Source organism: Lampetra fluviatilis, chromosome 41 (assembly GCF_964198595.1).
Source record: "Lampetra fluviatilis chromosome 41, kcLamFluv1.1, whole genome shotgun sequence".
Taxonomy (NCBI): domain Eukaryota; kingdom Metazoa; phylum Chordata; class Hyperoartia; order Petromyzontiformes; family Petromyzontidae; genus Lampetra; species Lampetra fluviatilis.
The window spans coordinates 8,074,849-8,088,810 of NC_136315.1; the positions used below are offsets into that span (position 1 = coordinate 8,074,849).

Below are 13,962 nucleotides of genomic sequence, written 5' to 3' on the forward strand. Positions count from 1 at the left end.
TGTTAACATCTGAGCTGTATCTCGGGAAAGGAAAGTCAACAGAATGGACGGAGCCCCTTCACACGAATGCGGAATTTCCACCACTCACTCGACACTACCAGTGGAAGATGAACGTCTCACACAAAAGCTTGTTCGAACCAGAGACTGACTTGAAACACATTACTTGCATTTCTACTATAATGAGCCAAGAATTTATGTTTGTGTGTAACGCCCGTGACGTCACTCCACATGCCGCACCCCCCTCCCCCGTCATTAATATTCATGAGCGTGTGACGTCACTCCACGTGCGCACCCCCCTTCATTAATATTCATGAGCGGGTGGATTTTTACACTCACGCAGAAGGTCGAGCGGAAATACATTTTTTCGCAAATTCGCTTGAAGTTTTACGTTTCTTTATTGAAAGTTAATTTAATAAATAATTCTACACAGCAACAAAGTGGATTTGGTGTCTTTATTTATTTCTTCAGCACTTGAGACAAAAGGCAAGTCTAATTTATGCTTCTACATTGTGGTAAAATAGACATTTATCGGTGATTTTCCATGATAGTGTATCGAATTCCAATTTATTTCAACCCCAGCGACCGAAAGCAGAAGAGAATAAAGTATCAGATCAGTGAACTTGCACAAATTGAAGGTCAGTTATATACAGTGCTACAGTGACATCAAGTGAAGTGTTTTATGATGTAGTTTTGTGCAAGAATCACTGCCATTAATACAATGCTACAGTGAAATGCAGTGAAGTGTTTGATGACATACTTTCGTGCAAGATTCACTGCCATTAAATTTCCACAAGATACAATTATACTCTGCTTAATTTTTTCGTAAATATTACAGCTTCCGTCCTAGGACGGGCGAACCCGCTAATACGCATATAAACGTACTACCAATTGTTATCATACAATCTAGCAAAAACACATCTATGTGATGGAATTGTCAAGTGTAGTATAAACATATAATTAATACAACTATTTTTAAAAAAGTATGCCTCGAGTTTCCTGGCTGGCTGCTCACTGGGTTCCTCTCCACCCCAACAATTACTCCGACTCGAGGGGCTGCGGGGCCGTTGCCACCGAAACTAGCCGGGTAGCTGGCTACACGGGATTTGTTTTTCCTTCCGCGAAACAAATAAACGTTGGATTGAGTTGAAACGGCGGAAGAAGAAGCTCAGAAGACATCGAATATAGATGGCAACACCGAAGACGTGGAAGTCAAGGAATACATTTCATTTCAAATTGCTCTAACTTTTACATTTGTGCTCCTGGTAATGCAATAATTTCCCCAGAATGTTTACACCCTAGATTTAAAAGAATACATCATATCTTGGCATTTTATTATTACGTAAAAAAAAAGCATGTTACTTTTTGTGCTCCGAGTACAGGAAGAATGAAAGTAGATGATGAAAATGACAGCTGTCTCTTATTTTCCATTGAAAGGCAAAGGGTTTTCTACTGCCAATAATAACAACAATAGCTTACAATTGAAAGAAATATTACCGTCGACATCACTGCATAATTTTTTGTCAATCCATTGCTGGATATCCTCCGGACGCTGTCACGGACTAGGAGATTGATTGACCATACTTCACCATGTTGGTGGAGAAATCGAGAGGGTGATTTCTGGTTTCCAAATCCTGTTTACCATCCATTAAACCACGACAACGTTCTCGTCAAATGTCTTGTCGAATTTAATTTTGTAAACATTTATAAATATTTAGTAATATTAGTGATACCATTATGCATCAATTCTACCTAGCGACCCCTTCGAGTTCAATTCCCACTCACGACCAACACCAGTGGCCAATATTTTATCGGGTCCGGGGCTTCCCTTAGGTCCGCTCAGCCTTAAATGAGCACACACACCTAGTGTGGGTGGCTACACACCAGCAGCCCAGGCGTGGTGGTGCTGACCCCCACCCCCCTCGTGTGCCACGATGGCTGTACGTATACGTAGAGGACAAGGGAGCCGACAGTGTGTGTCTGTGTGTGTGTCTGTGTGTGTGTGTCTCTGTGTGTGTGTCTGTGTGTGTGTATCTCTGTGTGTGTCTCTGTGTATGTGTCTGTATGTGTCTCTGTGTGTGTCTGTGTGTGTGTCTCTGTGTGTGTGTCTGTGTGTGTGTGTGTGTCTCTGTGTGTGTGTCTGTGTGTGTCTGTGTGTGTGTGTCTGTATGTTTCTCTGTGTGTGTGTCTGTGTGTGTATCTCTGTGTGTGTGTCTGTGTGTGTGTGTCTCTGTGTGTGTGTCTGTATGTGTCTCTGTGTGTGTGTCTGTATGTGTCTGTATGTGTCTCTGTGTGTGTGTTTGTCTGTGTGTGTGTCTGTGTGTGTATCTCTGTGTGTGTCGCTGTGTGTGTGTCTGTATGTGTCTCTGTGTGTGTGTCTGTATGTGTCTCTGTGTGTGTCTGTGTGTGTCTCTGTGTGTGTGTTTGTGTGTGTGTATCTCTGTGCGTGTCTCTGTGTGTGTGTCTGTGTGTGTCGCTGTGTGTGTCTGTATATGTCTGTGTGTGTCTCTGTGTGTGTCTCTGTGTGTGTGTCTGTATGTGTCTGTGTGTGTGTGTGTCTGTATGTGTCTCTGTGTGTATCTCTGTGCGTGTCTCTGTGTGTGTGTCTGTGTGTGTCGCTGTGTGTGTCTGTATATGTCTGTGTGTGTCTCTCTATGTGTCTCTGTGTGTGTCTGTGTGTGTCTTTGTGTGTGTGTCTGTGTGTGTCTTTGTGTGTGTGTCTGTGTGTGTCCCCTCTGCGGGGAGCGGTAGGGTAGCGGTTAGCGCGCTGCACTAGTGACGATTATCTCAACCGATCCTGGGCCTCCCCTAGGTCGACTCAGCCTCAAATGAGTACCTGGTGCGGTGTGTAAACATCGCCACTAGGGAGACAAAGGCGGCCAGGCGCGGTGTTGGCCACCCACACCCCCACGTGTGCCGTGCCGGCCTTTATAGGTGCTCGCTAACAGCACTTGCCCCAACAGTCTATTACAGGCTACACGGGGGATCTTTGTCTTTGTCCGCATTGATATGAATGGAGTCGGGTAACCGGGATGGTTGGGTGTGTGTGTGGAGGGTCACCGACGCTCATCAGCGGCCAGGGATTACATGCATGGCGCTACTCGCTGTGATAGCGGACCTGACACGTATGCAAGCATCGAGCGAGGTTGCGCACAAAGCCGCGTCTCTCGCTGTGCGGCCACGGATGCCTCGGTCACGCCGAGGCGGACGGCTCGCGGACAATGGTGCCGAGGCTTCGGGAGCGAAGCTCCGGACAAAGCTAACGCGACTAATGGTGCGAACGCTCATCAACGCCCACCGAGCATAAGCTATGCGTGCGTGTGGGTCTGTCTCTGAGCGCGCGCGTGTGGGGCTGTGTGTGTGTGTGTGGGGCTGTGTGTGTGTGGCTGTGTGTGTGTGTGTGGGGCTGTGTGTGTGCGTGTGGGGCTGTGTGTGTGCGTGTGGGGCTGTGTGTGTGTGGCTGTGTGTGTGTGGCTGTGTGTGTGTGTGTGGGGCTGTGTGTGTGTGTGTGGGGCTGTGTGTGTGTGTGTGTGGGGCTGTGTGTGTGTGTGTGGGGCTGTGTGTGTGTGTGGGGATGTGTGTGTGTGTGGGGCTGTGTGTGTGTGTGGGGGGCTGTGTGTGTGTGTGTGGGGCTGTGTGTGTGTGTGTGGGGCTGTGTGTGTGTGTGTGGGGCTGTGTGTGTGTGTGGGGGGGCTGTGTGTGTGTGTGTGGGGCTGTGTGTGTGTGTGTGGGGCTGTGTGTGTGTGTGGGGCTGTGTGTGTGTGTGGAGCGGTTAGTGTAGCGGTCAGCGCGCTGCGCTACGAACCTGGTTCGCCCGGGTTAGATTCCCTTTCACGGCCAACACCAAGTGACGATTATTTGAACCGCTGCTGGGCCTCCGCTAGGTCGACTCAGACTCAAATGAGTAACGTGGTGCGGTGTGTAAACATCGCCACTGGGGAGACAAAGGCGGTCGGGCGTGGTGCTGGCCACCCCCCACCCCCTTGTGTGCCGTGCTGGCCTTCAAGGGTGCTCGCTAACAGCACTTGCCCCGACAGTCTGTTAAAGGCTATACGGGGGATCTTTGTCTTTTTTAGTGCTTAACGCACTGACTCTACGAACCTGGCCACCAGAGCTCGATTCGTGCTCACGACCAATAACAGTGGCGAATATTTAAACCGGTCCTCGGGTATCCCCTAGGTCGACTCAGCCATAAACAAGTACCTGGTGAGATGTGCAAACATCGGCACTGGGGAGACAAAGGAGGGCGGGCGTGGTGTTGGCCACACGACCCCCTCATGCCTTCATAGGTACTCGCTTAAAGCACTTGTCCCCAACAGCGTGTGTAGGAGGATCTTTTGTCTTTGTACGTACCTGTGGGTTTGTGTTTGTGTCCGTGTGATTCTGGGTGTATCTTGTATGAAAGTGTGTCCGCGTGTACATATGTTGTGTACCGTTGTCTAGTATTTTTGTATGAGTGTGTGTCTTTGTTGTTGTTGTGTATTTTTGTAGCGGAGCGGTGGTGCAGCGCTTAGCGTGCTGCAACTACGAACCCGGCCACGCTGGTTCGATTCCCGCTCACGGCCAACACCGGTGACGAATGTTTGAACCGGACCTGGGCCTCCCCCTGGGTCGACTCAGCATCAAATGAGTACCCGGTGCGGTGTGTAAACATCGCCACTGGGGAGACAAAGGCGGTCGGGCGTGGTGTTGACCGTGCCGGCCTACATATGTGCTACTCGCTAACAGCACTTGCCCCAACAGTCTGTAACAGGCTATGTTCGTAGGGGATGTGGTAGCGCGGTGGTTATCACATTGCGGCTACACGATTACGATACGTCGTTACGGTCTCGGCGGCCTCGGTTCAATTCCCTGCCACGGCTAACATCAGTAACGATTATCCGAACGGTTCCTTGACCCCCCTCCTTAATTGTTGACCCATCTTGTTGCGTGACACCTTTGAATTAGGCACTCGCAACTCATGGACCTCTTTCCGCGAGCTTCGCCCTCATCGAAGCGATGAACGTTCGCGCGTAGCCCCCGTGTATGTCAGAGGCAAGGCCGTAGCCATGGATTCAACATTGGGGGAGACCAAATTTTCCAGGGTGTCTGGGGGTCCCAACCCAGAAAAATATCTAAATTTGAAAACTCATTTCCTGCCTAAAATATTAAAAAATTCATGAACACATTGGATTGACTTTTTTATTTTTTACAATGTTCTGTTTTTACTTTTTTTTACCATTTCTTGTTTCATTGTCTGTAATAGCAGAGATTATGGATTAATAAAGTACCACCATAACCACAATCATATGAACAGAAATCTATGCATTGATTTATATGAAGACAAGTCCAGATATTGTGGGTAAGGTTTAGCATATTGTTGTTTTTATTTACATAGCATAGCAATGTTTTATAGCAATATATTGGGGGGGAAATTTTGAGAATATTTGAATATTGGGGGGGGGGGATGTGTGTCCCCCCAATATATATTATAATTACGGCTTTGGTCAGAGGAGTCACTCCGACTCCTCGTTGGGATCAACAACTTCAGCTCGCGGAATAACGCGACGGCTTCATGGCGCGCTCGATCGGCGACTCGGGAAGTTTCCTTTCCAAAATCCATTTGCTGCGAGGAAGGCCGCATAATTGATGGACTTGGGGGAGTGGGGAGCGGGTGAATGATCCAAATTGAGAGGGGGCTTCGATCGGCTGCCAAACGTTTGAATTTTTCATGGGGCTCCGGCAGCAAATTAGGAACAAGAGGCTAAAAGCCATTATGCCCCTCTCCTCCTCCCCCTCCACCCCCTCCACACTTTCCCCCACCCCCCGGCCCCAAAAGAAAAACATCTTAAACCCGTTGAGATGCCACTCGGTCTCAAAGAGGCTTATGTCACGCGTATCTGCGCCGTGTCCTTTACCCTCTGTCGCCGCGCTGAAAAGAGGGGGGGGGAGGCGGGGAGAGATGGGGGTGGGAGGGTGCCCCCCCCCATCTCCGTCCCCTTCTGTGGGGTTGTTTTTTTATTTCGCACAAGAGTGGGCCCGCGGTATAGGGCAACAAATCGATGGGCGAGCCCCAAAAAAAGAATCCCACAAAGCGAACCGCATGCCCCCCCCCCCCTCCAGAAAAGACCACACAGGCGGAGGCGACCACACGCCTCATTTGACGCTTTGTGGCGAACGCGCCACAATGGCCTGGTGCTCCTAACGCTGCGACCATATGCTTCCAGATCCCCTCGCTGCTCGCTGCCAGCCCGGACGAGTGTGGCTCCCGTTGCTTGTGGGGAGACCTCGCTGAGCCGAGCGGAAGGGAAACAATCTGGAACCCCGCGCAGGCGAGTCGAGGCTTGCTTTTGTTGTTGCTGTTGCTGCTTCTTCGCTTGGTGGTAAGCGAGTTGAGTGAGCGGTGGGCGCGAGTGGGGTTGGTTTCGGGACGGAACGGCGGGGTGATGGTTGCGGTCAGAAATTTTATTGTTTATATTTTTTTAGATTTTATATTTTTTCATTGATTTGGGGGGGGGCGGGGGTTTGATCGATTTGAACACAGTTGCTCAACTTCGGGAGTCGCGTAGGTGTTAAGAAAAGCTTTGTGCGTTTTTTTTTATTGTCCGGAATGGTGATTAACGAAACCGCGAGGTGAAGTTGTTCCCTGTGCGATGTTTGCGACGGTAATAACTCGTACCTAGAACAAGATGGGGCAGGTGAAAAGTGCGGAGCCAGACGTTGTGAATTTAATTAAAGATTTCTCACCACTTTGTACACTTTTGTATCCCTACGTTTACGTGCAATGCGTGTGTATATGTGCGGTGAAAATTGAAACGTGCGTTGTGTATCACGTACCTGTCGATCGCTTATCAGTGCCGACCTTATTGCGGACCAAATCGGACCTTATTGGTCACCCCGTACCCTTAGAAATCTCAAAGTTCATCCTACAAAGTGTCATCACAAGGGAGAAACACAAATAGACAAAACAAATGTTGCCCTATTGAAATGGCTGCATGCCGTATGGACCTGAAAACTCAAATTCCCTGTACAATATCAAGGGTACACCGTATGGGTTGACAGGTATGGTAATCTTCAAACCTGTAAGCTACTCTTCCTTGTATTATGCGTGAACGTGGTGTACAATTGACCGCAAAATTTGACGCATTTTAAGTTGAATACAATGAACCACAACAATGCTCATTATTATTTGCACAGGGAAACCTCCATGAGATATGTGGCCAATTCCACAAAATAGTGTTTGGAATTCGGGAAGAGACTGGAGCACCCTAGAGAAAATCCTTCCGAACACTCAACATTTCTGCGAATTCCACAAACTATATTTAGTCACCTGGAATAATTATCATATGTGGGGGAAATAATAATAATAATAATATTCGGATCTCGGAAAGTTGATCATTTGTTTTGAGACGAGCAGGGATTGCCAATATCTTGTAGACGTGGAGCTGCAATGTGGCTCGGCGATGTTAAGTTTTGTTTGTCACCGGCTCGTAATGTGTTTGGCATCGTGGCATTGTTATTCTTTGGGTCTTTCGGTAAAGTCACGGAGATGGAAAATCGTGGCATTGCTTCTACGAGCGAATTGTGAAACTCAAGGCAATGGACATTGACACAGACTTCCCATCACCAGCTAAATACTCCAAGTGCATTGCGAACAGGTAGTCTACATCGCTATTACATGTTACCAGGTAAGGTCCACTGAGCTATATAGCTCTTTGTCAGAAGTGACTTGGCAACAAATGATAGCCCAACGAAGTGGCTTATCACGTGGAAATTCATAGCAGCCAAATACCCTAAAGGCACTTTTTTAAATGTAGAGGGAAAACCCGGAGGATCTGGACAAAAAAACCACGCGACCACGGGAGAGAGAGAGACACGCAAACACCAAATATACAACAGGCGTCAAGGGTCGGGATCGAACCCACGACCTCCTGCATACCAGGCGAGGTAGTTTGAGTCCACTTAGACACCCGCTTCCCCCTTACGAGGACTTAAAAGCGACTCCTTGCGCGGAGCAACAAATCTAACGGTGCTCGCCCTTTTCTCCGGCAGAGGCGGAACAGATCGATTGGACTCGAGTCTCGGCGGCGGCGCGACAGAAGAAGAGAAGTTGAGCGAGTGGAGAAGGAAGGTGGAGAGAGAGAGGGGTGGGGGTGGGGGGAGCGGAGAATACAACAAGAGAAGGAGCGGGCGGGAGGGAAGGAGGGAGGGAGGGCGAGGCAGAGAGGAGGAGGAGGAGGAGGGGTCCGCACAAGGGGATAGAGAGCTCGCCAGAGGCGGCGGATAACGGCGACCATCCACAACTTGAAAAGGAACGTCGACGCAGCAGGAGCGAGCGAAGGAGGAGCTGCGTCGGATCGGAGGGTCCCGCGTCTCCCATGGATATGATGTGTGAGTCGTCGGCGTGTCCATCACCGCGCACCATCGCACATTAATATGGAGATTCGAGTCGTCCTATTACAAGTGCGATTGATGTCCCTCGTGTTCAGTTAGATTAGAAGTGATCATAATAAAATAATCGTCATTATTTGTAGTTCTTTGTCAATCCACTGCGAGATGAAGGCCTCTTTATCCACGCTTGCCTTAGTCGTCGGATTACTTGGCTATACGTGACCGCACTGGTCAGTGCTGGTTGGTGAAGTGAGGAGTGGTGGGTGGAGGGTGTGGGGGGTTAGTGCCGTGGCACAAGGCGTTAGCCGTAGCAGGGTATAGAATGGGTTCATAACGTGGTGCGCTAATCATCTGCGCTGCCATTCCACCTGTCATTTAGACTGGCATGCAAGCAATATATGAGAAATCTGTCACTCCACTAAAATAATTGAAGAATATCTTACACAATCCATTGGCCTGCCCTTCGTATTTAGTTAATTATGCACAATTATACATCTTCGATTAGCACGGTTGGCTACATACGGTGCAAAAGAAGTTCAACATACATATATATAAATCCGATGCAGTCTGCTCGACTGTGGAACTGAACGAGCCTCGATTCACATCCAATGCTTGTCGCTCCAAAAGGTGGGCAGGAGCTGCAGAATACAAACGGCGAAGTCTTGAGTAGACGAGTACATCTCTCTGTCTGACAATCTGTGCTTCGTGTGCGCTCCTTGCAGACTCCGTGGGATACCGCTGCTCACACTACGCGGGGATGTTCCGACTGGACTGCCCGCCGGCGCACGACCCCCGCGCTCCTCCGTGCGGCGTGAGACTCGCTCCGCAGCCGTGGCTCACTCCTCTGCGAGACTCCAACCCCGTGTGCCTCGCCTCTCCGAGTGCCGCTCCCTGTGCTGCCCCCGCCGCCAGAAAATGCACCGTGGACTTTCACAACCTGGCCCGGGATCTCGAGTCGCGGCCCGCGTTAAGCGAGAGCGCAATGCAGGGACACATCGCCCGTGACACCTCGTCGGATGCTCACGGTCGCCTGCTGTGCTCGGCAGCGGTCGAAGGTCCCAGGTCCGCGCACGGCGTCGCCCGGCCGAAGGCTCAGCGTGGCCTGCAGCGGGGCGAACAAAGGGAGGAGCAGGCGTGGAAACGAGAGCGAAAGGTTGAGAAGGTTGAGACGTCCTCCCCGGATGACGGTGCTCATTATTCTGCGAGACCGACGCACGCGGTGTGGATGAACAACATCAACAACGGCAGCAGCAGCAGCAGCATCGCAAGAGGTGAACGCTCGGAGAGGCGCACTCCTTCCAGAGCCGGTGAGCCGAATCCTCTGGACACCTCGAGGGGCGATGTCTTTGAGACGCCCAAGAGCGTTGTGGGGGGCCAGCACAAGAGCGCCTTCTCGCCTCCAGCCAAGTCCGAGCACAGGCGCTCCACCAGCTCTCAGTTCATGGTCTCCGAGCTGCTGAAGACAACAACGGCGTCCGCTCACTTCGGCGTGCGCGGCATCGCTGCCACCGCCGCCGCCACCGCCGCCGCCGCTCACAACGGGCCCACGTTCGTCTACGCGGACTGCAGGGCCTCCTGGTCCAAACCTCTGGTGCCCAGGCCCATCTTGAGGCCGTCTCCTCCGCTGCCCATGCCTCAAGTGGCCGGTCCCGGCGGGCTAGGGTTGCCGCCGCAGAACTGGTGCGCCAAGTGCAACGTGTCCTTTCGTCTCACGTCGGACCTGGTCTACCACATGCGCTCTCACCACCGCTGCGAGCGCTCGGCCGAGCCGCTGTCGAAGAGGCGCCGCGAGGAGAGGTTACGTTGCCAGGTGTGCGGGGAGAGCTTCCGGGAGAGGCACCACCTGTCCAGGCACATGATATCGCATAACTGACCCGCGTGACGGCCGCCGTGACGAGCATGGGACTCCGCAATTCCGCCGTCGGCCGCCTTCCCGCTCCTCCTGGCTACACCTGCATACGCTTCATTGCCGCGTTCTATTCGGAACTCCCCGAGTTAGTTTGCCTTGTCCGACTCGAAACCCGCACGCGTGTCGCAACCCGTCCGCCGTCGCCTCGACGCGATGAAATCGACGACACTTTCTCCGCCGCGCTCTGCTACGAGCTCCCAACGTCGCTTACCCTAACCCCACTGTGAAATCCCGACCATGCTCCGCTTGCAGCGATGATATTGGTTGGCAAGGCCGACGTACGGTGACGTTAATTAAGCACAATTTATGCGCAGTAATTTGGTGCCAATGTGCCTTTTGTAGTGTGACTTGTGCGATGTGTGTAACGGATTTTTACTGCAGAGAAAACAAATATTCTTTGATCTGTATTTTATGTTTAAAATAAAAAGGTTTTAGAGATATTTTATCTATGTATATATTTATAGTGATATGTATGAAAATGCACACACACATACTACTTAGGTTAACATAAAACAGTAAAACTGGTCATGAGTAATAAACGGAAAAACAATAAATAGTCTGCAATTTTTTTTATCTAAATAAAATAATGAATTCACAGACCATTTCGATTTAAAGCTTTCGTGACTGCAGGGATTAATTTTCTTGGTTCTTTCGGTAAAGTCACGTAGAAGGGAAATAATAAAATAATACAAATAAAACATTATAAAATAATTTTCACGACGTTTCGGCCACAACGCAAGCAGCCGTCCTCAGGTGAAGAACAGGTCTGTCGGAAAGACAGCGTCCTCAGGTGAAGAACAAGTCTGTCGGAAAGACAGCGACAGACCTGTTCTTCACCTGAAGACGGCTGCTTGCGTTGTGGCCGAAACGTCGTGAGAATTATTTTATTATGTTTTATTTTTTTAATTTTATTATTTCCGTTCTACGTGACTTTACCAAAAGAACCAAGAAGATCACAGACCATTGTCTATGAAGGTCTCTCCAACGACGTGTCAGTCATGGACGGTTGTTTGACCACCATTCTTCACCGTGCTGATCACTCGCCACTGATGTTGTCCCTGGGCCCGAATTCAGCTCAGGTCACCAGATTATAGCACAGTGCGCTAACCACTGTGCCACCACTCCTTCCACCCACGATGAGCATTTTCTTTTGACTATTGTCCTGTGTATATGTTTAACTGTAACGTACATCAGTCTTAGTCTTTTTTACGAAGAAGTATTGTCAAATTACCAATGCATTTAAAACCGCTAAATATATTATTAATATTTTATGCATAAAGTATATTATTTTTTAATATTATTTGCATTGCTATGTCTACATTAACAATACGATTTAGTGATGGTGCCATTGTATGTCTTGGAAAGAATGTTGAAATGGGAATAAACGATCAAGCCGACGTCTCTTTATGTGCTACGAATTATTTGTTATGCGTTATCTGTTGTGAATCATTTGCTCAACGTGCTTAAACACATTGTATATTGCTAATAAAACACGGACTAGTCCTCACTTAACAAACCATCGGAACTTGCATAGCCTCGTCATTTGTTTTTCAAGAAATAGAATTGGGAGCGCCTGGGAATTCCCTAGGAAGAGCTGGAGTCTGTCGCCAGGGCAAGGGAGGTCTGGACCGCCCGACTCAACACGCTGCCGCCGCAACCATCACCAGGACAAGCGCATTTTTAGATAAACGCATGCAATTATTGTATTGCCTGTGAGCTGAGCCCGCTGTTGTCGGAGTTCAGAAGCTAAGCCGGTTTTTAGCCTGGTCATTCGGATACTCACACGGCTGAGCACCAGTGCATGGCTATGAGATGCCAGGAGATGGCAGTCCAGCAAATGGATGCGATCCATGGATAGATTGGGTCCACTCACTGGATTGAGTCTGTGGATTAAATAACATGCGAAGCTTTTAGTGGGATTCCCTTGCATACATGGGTATTCTCCGGGTACTCGGGGTTTCTCCAACAAATTGGGGATGCCGCGGTGGCGAGCTGTTAACTACCTCGCTCGGTATACAGGAGTTTGCGTGTCTCTCTATCCCAGTGGTCACGTGGATTTTCTCCGGGTCCTCCGATTTTCCTCCACATTTAGAAACATGCTTTTAGAGAATTTTGATGCTATTGATTTCCACGTGATAAGCCACTGCGTCGAGTTATAATTTGTGGCCAGGTCGCCTCTGAAAAATAGCTAAATAGCTCAGTGGGCCTTACCTTATAGGTCGGAGTGCGTTTTGGAAAACTGAACCAAATTATGAAAAAAAAACCATACTGACAGGGGTAAAGATTTAAAGTGTTTAATCATACATTAGCCTTATAACATACGGATCAGAAACACTGACGCTGAACAATTAATATTGAACAAAAAGCTGGAAATGGATTGTGTAAAGAATTGCACGCTAACGAATTACACACCGAGAGAGCAAGGGGGGAGCACCAGTACCGGATTATCAGGGAGCAAAAGTAGCTACACGTGTAGTAGCTACATATGTAGCAGCGACTACATATGTAGTCGCTGCTACATATGTAGTAGCTACACGTGCTACGGGCCCCGCACTTTCAAGGGCCCCGCGCTAAATGCTTTCAAGCTATCAATTCCGGTTCAGTGATTCTGCACTTGCTCTATTACTATAGTACTATACCGCCTTCAACTTTTACGAACGACTGGGTGTTTAAGGTTAGCGATTTGTCGAATTATCCGGCTGTATAGCAAATGAAAAAAATACAATTAATTTACTATGCAAGTTAAACATGTGTGTTTTAATATTTACGTGTTTTTATTTTATTTAGGGCCCCTTTATAACATATGCTACACCCCCCCCCCCCACTAGCTTAATCCGGCACTGGGGAGACCGTGCGAGCGAAGAGACATCGCCACACAACCGAGTGCCATCCCGCAGCGAGGGTTTTCTCTTATATAATAAATATATAGGACACCTATGCGATCACAATCACGTGCTATATGGTACACTGCGAGTATAATGCCGCCGCGTCTTTCGCCAAGTGCTTGAACTGTGCGTGACGAGCTCTCCGGAGCCCCCCCCCCCCCTCTGGAGGGGTTATTAGGCCGAGTCTGAACCCATCCTGCCGATCGACTTGGCGTGTTGAACCCGTTTGCACCGCTGGGTGGGACAGAGGCGGTTGTGGGTGGCTGGGTTTTAGGAGAAATTCGCGACGTGGCTTCAACTAACGCGCCGGGGAGATCGAGCTGAATCGGTGACCTCTGGGATCGCAAGTGCGTATGCGGTCGAGTACCGTATTCTTCGGATTATAAGACGCACTTTGTTTTATTTCTCCCCCTCCCCCATCCCTGTATCTTAGAGCAACAGATGGGTGTGCGTTTTATAATCTTGTTGTATTATGCATTTACTGTTGTAGCGGTTAGCATACTGCACTACGAACCAGGCGACCCGGGTTCTATTCCCGCTCACGGCCAACACCAGTGACGATTATCTGAACCAGTCCTGGGCCTCCCCTAGGTCAACTCAGCCTCAAATGAGTAGCTGGTGCGGTGTGTAGTAAACATCGCCACTGGGGAGACAAAGGCGGCCCGGCGTGGTGCTGGCCACCCACCCCCTCGTGTGCCGCGCCCATCTTCAAAGGTGTTATTCGCTAACAGCACTTGCCCCAACAGTCTGTTAAAGGCTATACAGGGGATCTTTGTCTGTTTGTTTGCTGTGTTTGTTTAA

At 49.4% G+C, this 13,962-nt stretch overlaps 1 protein-coding gene across 1 annotated transcript; it reads left to right on the forward strand.

Moving 5' to 3' along the window:
• The first annotated feature begins 8,212 nt into the window (after positions 1-8,212).
• ZNF488 (zinc finger protein 488) lies at positions 8,213-10,784 on the forward strand. Its single transcript, XM_078875619.1, has 2 exons — positions 8,213-8,367; positions 9,090-10,784. Exons 1-2 carry the CDS (start codon positions 8,355-8,357, stop codon positions 10,238-10,240), a joined length of 1,164 nt encoding a protein of 387 aa, XP_078731745.1. The 5' UTR covers positions 8,213-8,354; the 3' UTR covers positions 10,241-10,784.
• The last annotated feature ends 3,178 nt before the right edge of the window (positions 10,785-13,962 follow it).